The 13,745-nt window shown below is 39.6% G+C and overlaps 1 protein-coding gene across 1 annotated transcript in view; it reads left to right on the top strand.

Moving 5' to 3' along the window:
• The window catches only part of oplah (5-oxoprolinase, ATP-hydrolysing), a 63,860-nt gene extending 55,983 nt beyond the window's left edge, over positions 1-7,877 (top strand). Inside the window, exons 25-27 of the mRNA XM_028804282.2 lie at positions 1,058-1,218; positions 1,855-1,952; positions 6,157-7,877. Of these exons, the coding sequence (XP_028660115.1) occupies positions 1,058-1,218; positions 1,855-1,952; positions 6,157-6,318 (421 nt within the window). The 3' untranslated portion in view covers positions 6,319-7,877. The remainder of the gene's footprint in view (positions 1-1,057; positions 1,219-1,854; positions 1,953-6,156) is intronic.
• Positions 7,878-13,745: the final 5,868 nt, after the last annotated feature.

Consider the following 13,745-nt stretch of genomic DNA (forward strand, 5'->3'; position numbering starts at 1 on the left):
CGTTTTGTTCACCCCACTGAATTAAAGCTGAAAGTCTGCACTTCAACTGCATCTGAGTTGTTTCATTTAAAATTCATTGTGGTAATGTACAGAACCAAAACTAGAAAAAAGTTGTCTCTGTCTAAATATTTATGGACCTAACTGTAGTTATGAAATCAATACCATCAGATGTTTTCATTTACTATTTTAAAATTATCTTGTTTATATGTATATTTGTGTATGTATTTTATAATTCTTATCTTTTCATTTTTTATCATTCTATTTGTGTATATGTTCCACTTCTATTTTACACAATATTTTATAGTGAACTGGCAGTTAAGTGGGATAAGGATAAACTAAACTGTTTAAACCCTGTCTTTTTTTTTTTAAATAGAAACATTCATAACATTCTCAGACCTGTCTATTTCAATTCAGGGTCACAAGAATGTGGAGCATATCCTAGCAGCATCAGGGAAATAGCAGGAATCAACTCAAGATGGAGCTTCAGTCAATTAGAGAGCCCACTCACACTCACACCTGTATTCACACTCACACAAGGAATCAACTTAATAGTCTGTCTTTCACGTGTGGGATTAAAAGTACACGTAGACTTGGGGAGAATGGCCAAACTACACTACAATAACCAGGCTCAAACATTTAATGCAACCCTGGCATCACAATAACAAATACAACTATTTGACATTTTTGAGGTTAGAATTGCAGCAGGTGTTCAGAATTTTGAAAGGTGTGCTACACTGTTATAAAATACATTGCAAAAATATACTGCCTTGACTGTTTATTGCTTCTGTATGAATCTCACCATTCAGGTTTATGTTACAGATTTTTCTGAAAATTGCCTACCTCTTTTACTAGACCGATAAAGTATTTTTCAGATTTATAAATTACACCTAAACGGTTTGTAATTACTGTTATTTCCCTCATGTATTTCATACTTGATGCTCACAGAGAGGAAAGATGCAGTATAAATGTTTTGTTTTTCCCTCATTTGTCTTTTGATTTTGCCACCTTTTGACCAGTAAGAGGGGATAAAATAACTTGCTCTGCTATTTTTTGATAGGTACCCAGTAGTCCTGCAGAGATTCTCACTTCGCCCTGAATCTGGAGGGCTAGGCTGTTACTGTGGAGGTGATGGGGTGATTAGAGAGCTGCTCTTTCGAGAAGAGGTTGTGCTGTCAGTGCTAACCGAGCGTAGGACTCTCCAGCCCTATGGAATTAAAGGTGACCTCACATTCTGCTCTCTATGTTCAGTTGCAGCTGTTGGTTAGGACTCCTCTAACAGCAAAGCCATTCACTCATAAATATCTTTTTTACATGCTAGCTGAGTTACCTGGAATTGCCTGAGACAAGGAAGTGGAACAGTGGAAGGGTAAAAAGTAATAAGAAATTATAAACATTATTGCCAGCCTTTTTTACCTTTAAATAAGTTACATTTAGTAAATTTTCTTCAGCGCAAAGAACCCTAAATTGAAAAAAGGTCAGGTACAATGGTTTGGACCATGAAAAACATAGTGCAGGATATGCTTGATTAAAGAAAAACTTAAAACTTAATGGTTATTAGTCAAACCAATGCTCCTTGGATGAAAGGCAAGCATGCTAATCATTGTACTACCATCACAACCTGCATGGTCCGGTTTCTCATTATGACTGCATGGTACTTTTGTTCACTGGAGTACAAACATAACACTTTAGTTTAGGTACTGAAAAACTTACTCATTTCCCCTTATGTAACAAAAACCTTAACAAAGGTTTCTTTTGGTCTTTATAACACTTTTATAAAATGTTATATTAATGGTATCAGAGTTAATAGATCAATAAGTCAATATCAATAAATTCACTTTTGAACTTATCTTGCAGGAGGCCAGCCAGGCTCATCAGGTCTAAATCTTCTTCACCGTGCAGATGGAAGAACCTTAAACCTTGGTGCTAAAACATCAGTGAAAATTGACCCTGGGGTAAATTCAAGTAGATTAATGAACAGTTAGTGTCTTAGAATGTGGTGGGATGGAAGCAGAAGTTAACATTTAGTATAATGAAGGACTGACATTTTTCTAATGAAGGTATCCGTATTTAGACTGATGTAAAAACAGTCATGAGAAATTCATAGATTCACACTGCTTACTTTATACTATATGCCAAGTAATATTTATTTAAATTATTCCAGCACATTTAGCTCTTGGATCTGTAATTTCATTCCCATGTGTCCTTTGTTTTTGATTTTGCATGTTCTTCATGGCTTTCTCCTACAGCCCAAAGAGATGCTGTCAGGTTAAAGGGTGACTGCATATTAGTCCAGTGTGAACTACGGGTTTGATTGATTTTGTTTGTGCATCTGGTTTAGGCAGCAGGTGTGTATGATATTAGGCTGAAAACAATAAGTGCAATTCTAAATTGCTTAAAAACAAAACCTTTTTTTCTAACGCTTTGGGGGAAGAGGAGGGTGAACATATCCCATATTGTGTTATATATATTATGTATAATATATATATTCACGGCATTCGAAGTCTGTGTCCCAATCTGATTGTATGGGTGGTTACCTACCAGGTAACGCTTGTGGTTGGCCAGCAATCTGCTAACATCAGCCACGGTGCCCTCAGTTTGTGAGGAGCAGATCATAGAATGGTTGAAATAGTTTACTGTCAAATAAATGCAAAGAGTACGCGACACGTGTTTCGCCCTCATTCTGGGCTCATCAGGCGTACACACTCCACTGCACTCCCTCTCGGGAATCGAACCTCGGACGTCAGCGCCAGAGGCTGTAAATAGTAAGTGTGTAAATAGTAAGTATTACACACAGGAAGTAAAAATGTTAGGGTTGAATACACAATGAGCGGTCAGAAAATTGAGAGTACACCTTATGAGAAGGATTTAGGAGTCATAGTGGACTCTACGCTATCGACTTCCCGACTGTGTTCAGAAGCCATTAAGAAGGCAAACAGAATGTTAGGTTATATAGCATGATGTGTGGAGTACAAGTCCAAGGAATTTCTGCTCAAGCTTTATAACACACTGGTGAGGCATCATCTGGAGTACTGTGTGCAGTTTTGGTCTCCAGGCTACAAAAAGGACATGGCAGCACTAGAAAAGGTCCAGAGAAGAGAAACTAGGCTGATATCAGGGCTACAGGGGTTGAATTATGAGGAAAGAGTAAAAGAGCTGACCTTACACAGTTTAAACAAAAGACAATTAAAAGATGACATGATTGAAGGGTTTAAAATTATGAAAGGAATTAGTACAGTGCATCGAGACTGTTATTTTAAAATTAGTTCATTAAGAACACAGGGACACAGTTGGAAACTTGTTAAGGGTAAATCACACATAGAACGGTAGACACTTGGAATAAGCTACCAAGTAGTGTGGTAGACTGTAAGACTTTAGGGACTTTCAAAACTCAATGTTTTTTTGGAAGAAGTAAGTGAATAGGACTGGCAAGCTTTGTTAGGCTGAATGGCCTGTTCTTGTCTAGATTGTACTAAGTTCTAGTGTGTGTGTGTGTGTGTGTGTGTGTGTGTGTGCGCGCGCATTATCCTCTGATGAAGACCCCTGGCAGGGGTTGAAAGCTCAGGAATAAAAACTACTTTATGATACGTGATTCATTTTTCTCCCTGTGTGGATCTCCAGCTGCAAATATGCAAACCGTATCACAGACCTTCTCTTCCATATTGTATATATATAATATATATATATATATATAATGTGTCACATTTTTATGTCATGTTTTTTGTCACGCTTTAACTCTGGCTTATTTTTAAACCTACCTGTATATGTTTTGTATCATTCTTTTCAAAATTTATCGAACTTTAATGTGATTTTCAGAGATTCTTATTCAATTTTTCAATTTTAAACTAAAAATGATCAAGAACCTAAATTTGTGCCAAGAGATTTAAACACACCCGGGGCTGGAAATAAAAGACAAAGAGTAGGACAGCTGCTGTACAGGCTTTTAAATGTTTGAGGCGCCGTGCAAGATGCAGATCACGTGGCACGGCAGCAGCAGCAGCAAGCCAGTAGCTGATCAAGCAAAGAGAAGGTAAAAAAAAACTATTTGTTTCCCATTGTATCACCGTTTAAGGAGGGGTTTCAGAGGAGCAACCGCGTCTCCTTGGGGTGCATTCAGCCCCCCTCTTCACAACACGAGCGGCAGAGACGTAAGACGCAAACATGGTTGAAGTATTAAATCTACACCTCAAGTTTAAACAGATGTCTTCTGGTGTACTTGGACACATCCTCAGTGATGTAATCTGGGCTCTCTGGGGGTTTAATTTCTGTCAACATCAGACACCCTCTCCTAGGTAACTCTGCTAAGGGCTGGTCAAAACCCAACTTGTGTTCAAGTAGCATGTGTTGACTATGGGTCATTCCTTTTGATCCTTGTCAGCTGCATGCCCTCTCTGCTACCTCCCTAATGATTTTGATGACTTACTGTTTATGTGCCCCTGTAATAGCAATACAACAATGGGCTTTGTAGACCGATTGTCCTGTGAAATCCCAACAGGCCACCTCATTGGGCACACACCATGCATGCTACTTTAGCTGCAACGCTTGTTGACCTAGTCCTCATATGTATCCTTTTCCTTGTGATAACCTCCTCGGTCAGTTATTCCTAGGGGACGCTTGGCCCTTGCATAATCACTTGATTTGGGCCCTTGCATAATCACTTTCTTTGATATCATGGATGCCAGTGCAATGCCTGGCTTTAAGGTGGTCACTTCAATGTTATCTGTGAATTTCAACTGCCTCCCTAAGTTGACTTTCAGCTACCACTCAGATATTATCCTTAGTCCTCCTGATACTCTTGGCAGGGACTGGGGCTTCTCTATTGTTCTGAAGAAAGCAATTGCCTATATTTCTGGAAGTGCTCTCTGCAATTTGTGGCACTGCACTTTCAGCACCTGCACATGGTAACAGCAGTAGCAATGTTTTTGGGGGAAAAAACTGAAAATGTACTCCAGTATTCTACTTGGAAGGTATAGGGGGCCTAATTAAATCACTTTACCACACCAAAAAAGGGGCACTGGACTTGGGAGAACATCAAAGACTGACACAATCAAAAATCAGATGTAATAAGGCTTGGCCTGTCTTAACTCAAGACCATTAAGGTTTACAGTTCATGTACTGCTCCTGTTGTAACCCCACCATCCTACTGATGTACTCCTCCTCACACTGCTTGCATCTAATCTTGGATCAGTTTATGATTATCCTATCCATGAATCTTGTCATAGTGTATTGATTTGAAACAGCCAAGATCTGCCAGTCTTGGTACCAGAACCATTTCTCAACTTTAATGATTATATATTGTCCCCTCTGTTTTCTGTCCTAACCGCTGTCCCTGCCTTAGGAGACCTTGGCAGCAATAGACTACCTGTGTAGCTGTAACTGTTTAGCACAGGTAACCGCGAACTCCTAACTCACTGAGAGTTAATTTGCAGCATGAGCATGTTGCAATGCCTAAACAAAACAATGCTGCTTAAATCTAGTGGTCTGCGCAGATATTGGCTAATCTTACTTTCCAAAATCTCAGCAGTTGACAGTGATAATTTATAGACTAGCAAGGGCCATAGTATCTGTGGGAGGATGCCATGATTTAAAGTTTCCAGCAGCCTTGCTGTTTCCACCACTTCCACTCTAAATTAATTCACAACTTAATGTATTAATGCTGTGCTTTTCTGGGTGTATTTAAAAACCTTACGCATTCGTTTGACAGGCAGCTTTGTGGTGGGATTAGTGTTCTACAAGGTAAAAGGGAAATCTGTCAACTACATTTTCTTTCTTCAACATCTGCAACTTGGGTTAACCTGATTGGTTTCAAAATCTTGCCTAAGTCATAGGCCCTTTCAGGCCCTGAACAATCCATTTGCATTCTGGTATTGATGAAGTTGTCATAATAAGGCCATCCATGAACACCTACTTGAAGATACACCTCCTGATAATTAAAATGTAGTCCAAGTAATTTGCCAGTTCTGTTTATTAATTAGTTGGTAACTTGGTCCAAGAGCAATGATATAATTAAGGATTACATTAATTGATTTTTGTTTCCCACAAATTTAATGCAACCTTAAATTTTATACATCCCACTGTATTTATCATTTGTCACAAGGTCAGACTCTGTCATGTTGTTTTCTTGCATTTTATTGAACCTTTCACTTTTTTTGTTGGCAGGACCGATTCTGTCTGCAGACCCCTGGAGGAGGAGGGTATGGTGATCATAACCAGCCACATGATTCACTGGACAGACACCTCTCAAACAAAAGGAAGGCTAGTACTTGCTTTGTTGAGCGAGGTAGCATCTTTGAATACCAAAAGGCTCAAGAGGCTGTTTGAAAGGTGACCAGTGAGAAGGACTTCATGAATTAGAGGGTCTCTTTAACCTACTTAATTAAAAAAAAAGTAGGAAATAACTGTAGCAAAAGTACACACCAGTAACTGGATTTTATATAACATTGATGTCTCTTACATTCAATTCATTCCTGGTAACAGTGGGGTAAACATAACATTTAAAGGTAGAGGTCTTAGGAGTTCCAAGTACTGTCTGCTTTGCTGCTTAATGAATTGCCCGTAGATAAAATAATTTTCATGTTCAGTTCCCAGTCCATTCAGCAACACCATTGCAAGTGCAAATGAAGCTCACAATACTTGTTTAAATGCTAATTAATTGAGCCTGCATGACTACAATTAAGAAAGTATGAAGGTTAGATAGAGATACTTGAGTCACACATCTGGCCTATCCTGTTAGAGTTTAACTCTCCTGGGCACCTGGTTTTAAAAGTAGTACTAGCAGCAAAATGCAGGTCAGTTTACAGGCAAAAATTGTATTCATTAATTCATTTCAATTTGTACAGCTTAACATACATAGAAAAATGTGTGGGTACCCCTCCATGAAAAAAGAAGAGCCCACAATTGTCGCTGCAAGGACTGGAAACTAACAATGGTGCAATCGGACACTGATGGACCTTGACCCTGGTGTTTAGTTTGTATCTCTTTGGAAGTTCTCCTTGGATTTTTGTCTACCATTCTCACTATCCTCCTGCCCATTCCAGGGTTGATTTTCCTCTTGCGGCTGCATCCAGAGATATTGGCAACAATCCCATGGACTTTAAACTTCTTAGTGATATTTGCAGCTCTTGTCACAGGAACGTGAAGCTGCTTGGAGATTATCTTATAGCCTTTGCCTTTAACATGTTTGTACTTTTTTCTTCTTGTTTTCCTCAGACAACTCTCTCCTTTGCTTTCTCTGATCTATGTTAAATGTGGGACACAAGATGGTACCAAACAGCAGTGTGACTACCTTTTTCCATTGAAATTGGCTGAAGGACTGATTGCATGATTAGAGACGTGTGATACAAATTAAAGAAAACATCTAGTTTGAAAAATCACTGTAATCCAATTATTTATGATCTTATCTAGGAGTACCAACAAATGTGTCCAGGCCATTTTAGAATATTATTTTAGAATAAGCAATACTTGATCTCGTTACACTTCCTTTACTCTACTCGATGAAGTAGCAAAGGTATGCAGGTGTACATCACTTTTTCAATGAGCTGTAAGGATACCAAGAACTGAAACACTTATTTATTGTATGATGTTATATGGTTCTTAACCTCTGGACAGGAATTTATACATTTTTAGCTCTGTGATGCTGAAAATGTTTTACATGGAGGATCACTCACTTTGGCATAGTTAAAGATATCTCAGACCACCTACAGCCTGTCACTCTTTGATATTGATGTAAATGTATCATTCCAAGAAGTAGCAGATTTTGGACACTGATCTCTTTTGGCCAGTGATCCAGCTATAACCCCTCAGCCCTGAGACAGTGTAACAGAATTTATGTTGCAAAAGTAGTGCAAGTGCCAAACAGCATGAAATTAAGCTATTACCTTTACCAGTGGTGGCATCTCCAGGCTGACATCACGGTGAATGTAGGGGGAGTTCTGCATAGTGAATGAATGAGAGTGATTGGACAGTATTTGAGTTTGATGAGAAAGAAAACCAGAGCAGAATGTGAAGGAGTGGAATTAAACCAAAAGTTAACATTCTTAAGAAAATGTGTATGCTCTTCTGTAGTAATTTTACAGCCTTTCCTTGTAACCTTAACAGCTGGGAAGATCATTAGGAGCATGGAGTAAAGAACTAATGCATCTGTGCAATTTAATCATCACTTTGTGGACTACATAGTATACTGGTTTGGGCTAATGCAAACACTGATTTCTATAGACCAGTTTACCCATTAGAAAACATACTCTGAATTACATGCAGGTAGCAAAATTCATAATGGATTAACTTTCCATATTTATTAACATCACTACAAATGCATCTAGTTTGTTTATAAAGCTTTAAATTTTTCACTTTCAGCAGAATTTGAGAGCTTATATGTTGTTGTACACAGGGCAGATAGGGAAGATTCGTATTTGCTTAGTAGAATCCTCCAAGGAGATAAAATACTGCACCCCATAACTTGTACACCTAGATATCTAGGACACAAGCTTTTATTTAGAAGTTCATTTCTTAAACTGAACAACTTCTTTCTACTTCATTAAAGAAAACTACATTTCCTATTACAAAGATCTGATGGGGTGAGGAATGAGGAAACAAGTGGGGGATTTTTAACAACTGCATTTGGTTGGTACTTTATCCATAGCAATTTACATCCATCCATCCGTTTTCCAACCCGCTGAATCCGAACACAGGGTCACGGGGGTCTGCTGGAGCCAATCCCAGCCAACACAGGGCCCAAGGCAGGAACCAATCCCGGGCAGGGTGCCAACCCACCGCAGGACACACACAAACACACCAAGCACACACTAGGGCCAATTTAGAATCGGCAATCCACCTAACCTGCATGTCTTTGGACTGTGGGAGGAAACCGGAGCGCCCGGAGGAAACCCATGCGGACACGGGGAGAACATGCAAACTCCACGCAGGGAGGACCCGGGAAGCGAACCCGGGTCCCCAGGTCTCTCAACTGCGAGGCAGCAGCGCTACCCACTGCGCCACCGTGCCGCCCTAGCAATTTACAGATTAGCTTTTTTCTACATTTCAGCAGTTGGCATGGTTTTTAAACTCAGGCTCACACATAGATCAGCAGTGAAGATAGGACTTCTGAATCAATGCCTTAAAACTGGAATATCTTTATAGCCGCATTATGTTCATAATTCATTATATAGAATAGATATGTACAGTCATGGTAGCACTGTATTCCAAAAATGTAATGTCCCCGATTGGAAAACTTTAGGGAATGAACAAACTCACAATACCTAACAATATATTAAAATCAAGGGCTATCCATTACCTTCACAGCAGCTTCAGTCCTTTTTGCAATGCTGTCATACAAGTCCTGAACAGCAGAATGGGATATTGAACTATTCTTCAAAAAGAAATGCCTCCAGGGCTCTGTTCCATCAAGCACAATTAGATAATGCTGGATCTAGGAATGAAATTGAGCTTGCTATAGCACGATTTCACACCAGTGGATAAATCTATTCCACAAAGACAAATATCAATTAGCTCACACAATCTGATAGGTTGTTCTTGATTAATGTGTGTTCATGGCCAAATGTATAAGCCCTTATGAGTTTGATTGGAGCACTGAATAGCCACTCAATCACGGATTGTAGGGCCGACATACTGAGGGAAACAACCTTCATGTCAGCAGAGCAAGAGGTGCTGGTGACCATGCATGAGGATTATGGGCCCATCCAACAAAAAACGAGCAACACAGTTGCTAAGGAAAGGGAAGTGACATGGAGGAATGTTTCTGAAAGAATGAATGCATAAAACAGTTAATCTGTGAAATCCATGTAAAAGTTGTGTGGTAAATTGTTGCATTGTGCAAAATGTAACCTTAAGAATTTTACTCCACGTCCTACGTTGCATGATCTCAGGTAAGCCTTGTATTCCATTTTTGCTATTTTAATATCAAAAAAGTGCTAGACCGCCCCATGTCATCTACAGTGCATCACTTTTTCCACCTTTTGTTATGTTACAGCCTTATTCCAAAATGGATTAAATTCATTTTTTTCCTCAGAATTCTACACACAACACCCCATAATGACAACGTGAAAAAAGTTTGAGGTTTTTGCAAATTTATTAAAAATAAAAAAAACTGAGAAATCCCATGTACATAAGTATTCACAGCCTTTGCTCAATACTTTGTCGATGCACCTTTGGCAGCAATTCCAGCCTCAAGTCTTGTTGAATATGATGCCACAAGCTTGGCACACCTATCCTTGGCCAGTTTCGCCCATTCCTCTTTGCAGCACCTCTCAAGCTCCATCAGGTTGGATGGGAAGCGTAGGTGCACAGCCATTTTAAGATCTCTCCAGAGATGTTCAATAGGATTCAAGTCTGGGCTCTGGCTGGGCCACTCAAGGACATTCACAGAGTTGTCCTGAAGCCACTCCTTTGATATGTTGGCTGTGTCCTTAGGGTCGTTGTCCTGCTGAAAGATGAACCGTCGCCCCAGTCTGAGGTCAAGAGCGCTCTGGAGCAGGTTTTCATCCAGGATGTCTCTGTACATTGCTGCAGTCATCTTTCCCTTTATCCTGACTAGTCTCCCAGTCCCTGCCGCTGAAAAACATCCCCACAGTATGATGCTGTCACCACCATGCTTCACTGTAGGGATGGTATTGGCCTGGTGATGAGCGGTGCCTGGTTTGCTCCAAACATGATGCCTGGCATTCACACCAGAGTGTCCAATCTTTGTCTCATCAGACCAGAGAATTTTCTTTCTCATGGTCTGAGAGTCCTTCAGGTGCCTTTTGGCAAACTCCAGGTGGGCTGCCATGTGCCTTTTACTAAGGAGTGGCTTCTGTCTGGCCACTCTACCATACAGGCCTGATTGGTGGATTGCTGCAGAGATGGTTGTCCTTCTGGAAGGTTCTTCTCTCTCCACAGAGGACCTCTGACAGAGTGACAATCGGGTTCTTGGTCACCTCTCTGACTAAGGCCCTTCTCCCCCGATCGCTCAGTTTAGATGGCCGGCCAGCTCTAGGAAGAGTCCTGATGGTTTTGAACTTCTTCCACTTACGGGTGATGGAGGCCACTGTGCTCATTGGGACCTTCAAAGCAGCAGACATTTTTCTGTAATCTTCCCCAGATTTGTGCCTCGAGACAATCCTGTCTCGGAGGTCTACAGACAATTCCTTTGACTTCATGCTTGGTTTGTGCTCTGACATGAACTGTCAACTGTGGGACCTTCTATAGACAGGTGTGTGCCTTTCCAAATCATGTCCAGTCAACTGAATTTACCACAGGTGGACTCCAATGAAGCTGCAGAAACATCTCAAGGATGATCAGAGGAAACAGGATGAACCTGAGCGCAATTTCGAGCTTCATGGCAAAGGCTGTGAATACTTCTGTACATGTGCTTTCTCAATTTTTTTTATTTTTAATAAACTTGCAAAAACCTCAAGTAAACTTTTTTCACATCGTCATTATGGGGTGTTGGGTCTAGAATTTGGAGGAAAAAAATGAATTTAATCCAATTCCCATTGGGATTAATAAAGTATCTATCTATCTATCTATCTCAATTTGGAATAAGGCTGTAACATAACAAAATGTGGAAAAAGTGATGCGCTGTGAATACTTTCCAGATGCACTCTAAGTGTTCACCATAGATAAGAGTTGTTCTAGTAATTACTGCCAGGAAATGTTAAATGTTATTTTGGCTGCACTGAACCTATATTGTCCAGTAATTATGTAACAAAAGAAAGCAAAGGTTAATGAACTTCACATACAAACCTACAACAAGACCCACAGCACCCACTGTTGAACTGGCTACCCTGTTCAAACCCAAGACACTTGATATTTGGCCTCAACATTTGTACAGTTCTTATATCTGTGACATCTTATAATCAGTAAGAGGCCACATTTGTAACTTTGTATACATAATCTTAAAGATCGGTTCCTTTAAGGCACTTTACTGGGTTATGTGGCTCCTTTTTTAAACATTGCTTGACAAAAAACCCATTTATTCAAAGAAGGGTGCTTTTTGAAAAGGTTCCCAATATGGTGACAAAACTAAAAATTTTAATAGATGGTAGGCTAACTCAGAGTACTAATAGATCACGAAAATCTGAATTTAGCCTGTGCTATTGGATATAGCAGAAGTTTTAAAATTAGGAAAATCAATGGTGGATTCACAAACTGACCTTTTTATGGTTATTGATGGAGCCTATACAGGTAATCTAACTTGAGTAAAATTCTTTTTAGAACCATTCATGTGAGGTTTCTAGACTTTGTGGAACTAAAAAGGTTTCCCCTATGGCTTCATTCTGAACCACCATTCTGTACCTTTATTTTTTAAGGGTTTACTGTTGCAAACCTGGATCCCAAGTTGTTTCGTTGTGTAGTGGGTGCGACGATGTACTGTACCAGTGCATGCTCCCCAACTTGACTTGTGCATCATTCATAAAAACCATCAGCTTAATGAACTACTATACAAATGCAGAATTCAGATTATTTTATTCCATTACAGAACCCTGCATCAAAAAACTGCATTTATAAGCATATTGGGCATAGGCAACTGCTGAAGAGGACAGTCTTCAGAGGTATTTCTTTAAAAACGAGGGGCTACAACCGAAGGGAGGAAGGTGGGTAGCTTGTTCCACCAGTGAGTATATAATCCGTTATTTTTGCTCAGAAGTTTGTTTAAATTCAATTACCCAACCTACAAGTCTGTGGAATTCCTCTTTGACGACAGTTATTTTAGTCTCCGAAAGATAGCCCATAATCAAAAGTGTCCAATTGGACAAGTGTCCAAGTTTCTAGAACCAGCCAAAGTACAGACTATATAAAGGAACACAAGAGTACATGCAGAAATCATTCAACAGATTTAAGGAGAAGGTGCCTAGTAACTTAAAATCAGGTTTATGCAACCTCCAAATTGGCTTCATTTTTGCATCACTGGTTAAAACAGTCCTACCAGTAAAATTACCATGCAAGTTCAAACTTTCATATGCAGCTATTTTCATAGTTTGAGGCTGTAGATCCCATCCTAGTGTACAAAGAGAAACTCCAGCACCTTGACACATCTTCCCCGCGTCTAAAATACCAAAACATACTAAGCATTTCAATACTTCATTGTCTTTCATTGTAATATTGCATGAAAACATATGCACATTAGTAGACAGTAAATTCAAAAAGATTTGACAGATTACTCCAACTAATCCTATGAACATATGCACCAAAAATTGTACAACTCCACCATTTCTCAAGCCTGAAAGTTGTATGCATTGCTGTACTAGAAACTTTAAGTGATGTCAAAACGTCTATCCTGAAATTCTGTAGAACGATGCAGCCAAAAAAAACCACAGAAGTCAGCAAGCACTTGTCATTTGCACAGAATGCTCCTTCTCATGACGTCGTACAAACAAATGTGCACCTGGCTTGCATAGTGCAAGTTAATTCACCAAATCAGTGTCTTCCAGAGCCAAATGTGCACAGAAATATGAGAAATACTTTGGTCTTGCAGTTCATTCTTGTTGCATTGTTGTGATCATACAGCCATTTCACTTAAAGTTAATTTACCGCCACAGTGGGAAAAAATGTATGGTGCATATAAATCAGAATGCTAGATCCAATACAATTTTGTAACAAGCGCCATTTATTCTGGATACAATCAGTGTAATGAAGCACTTGGAGTTTAAATTCATACTGCCTTTTTAGGGCTCTTGAAGCAGGGGCATTATTGAATCTACTAGTGCTATTAATTTCTACAGGTGACGTTTTAGGTGGCTTAGTGTCAGAGG

This window comes from Erpetoichthys calabaricus, chromosome 6 (assembly GCF_900747795.2).
Source record: "Erpetoichthys calabaricus chromosome 6, fErpCal1.3, whole genome shotgun sequence".
Taxonomy (NCBI): Eukaryota; Metazoa; Chordata; class Cladistia; order Polypteriformes; family Polypteridae; genus Erpetoichthys; species Erpetoichthys calabaricus.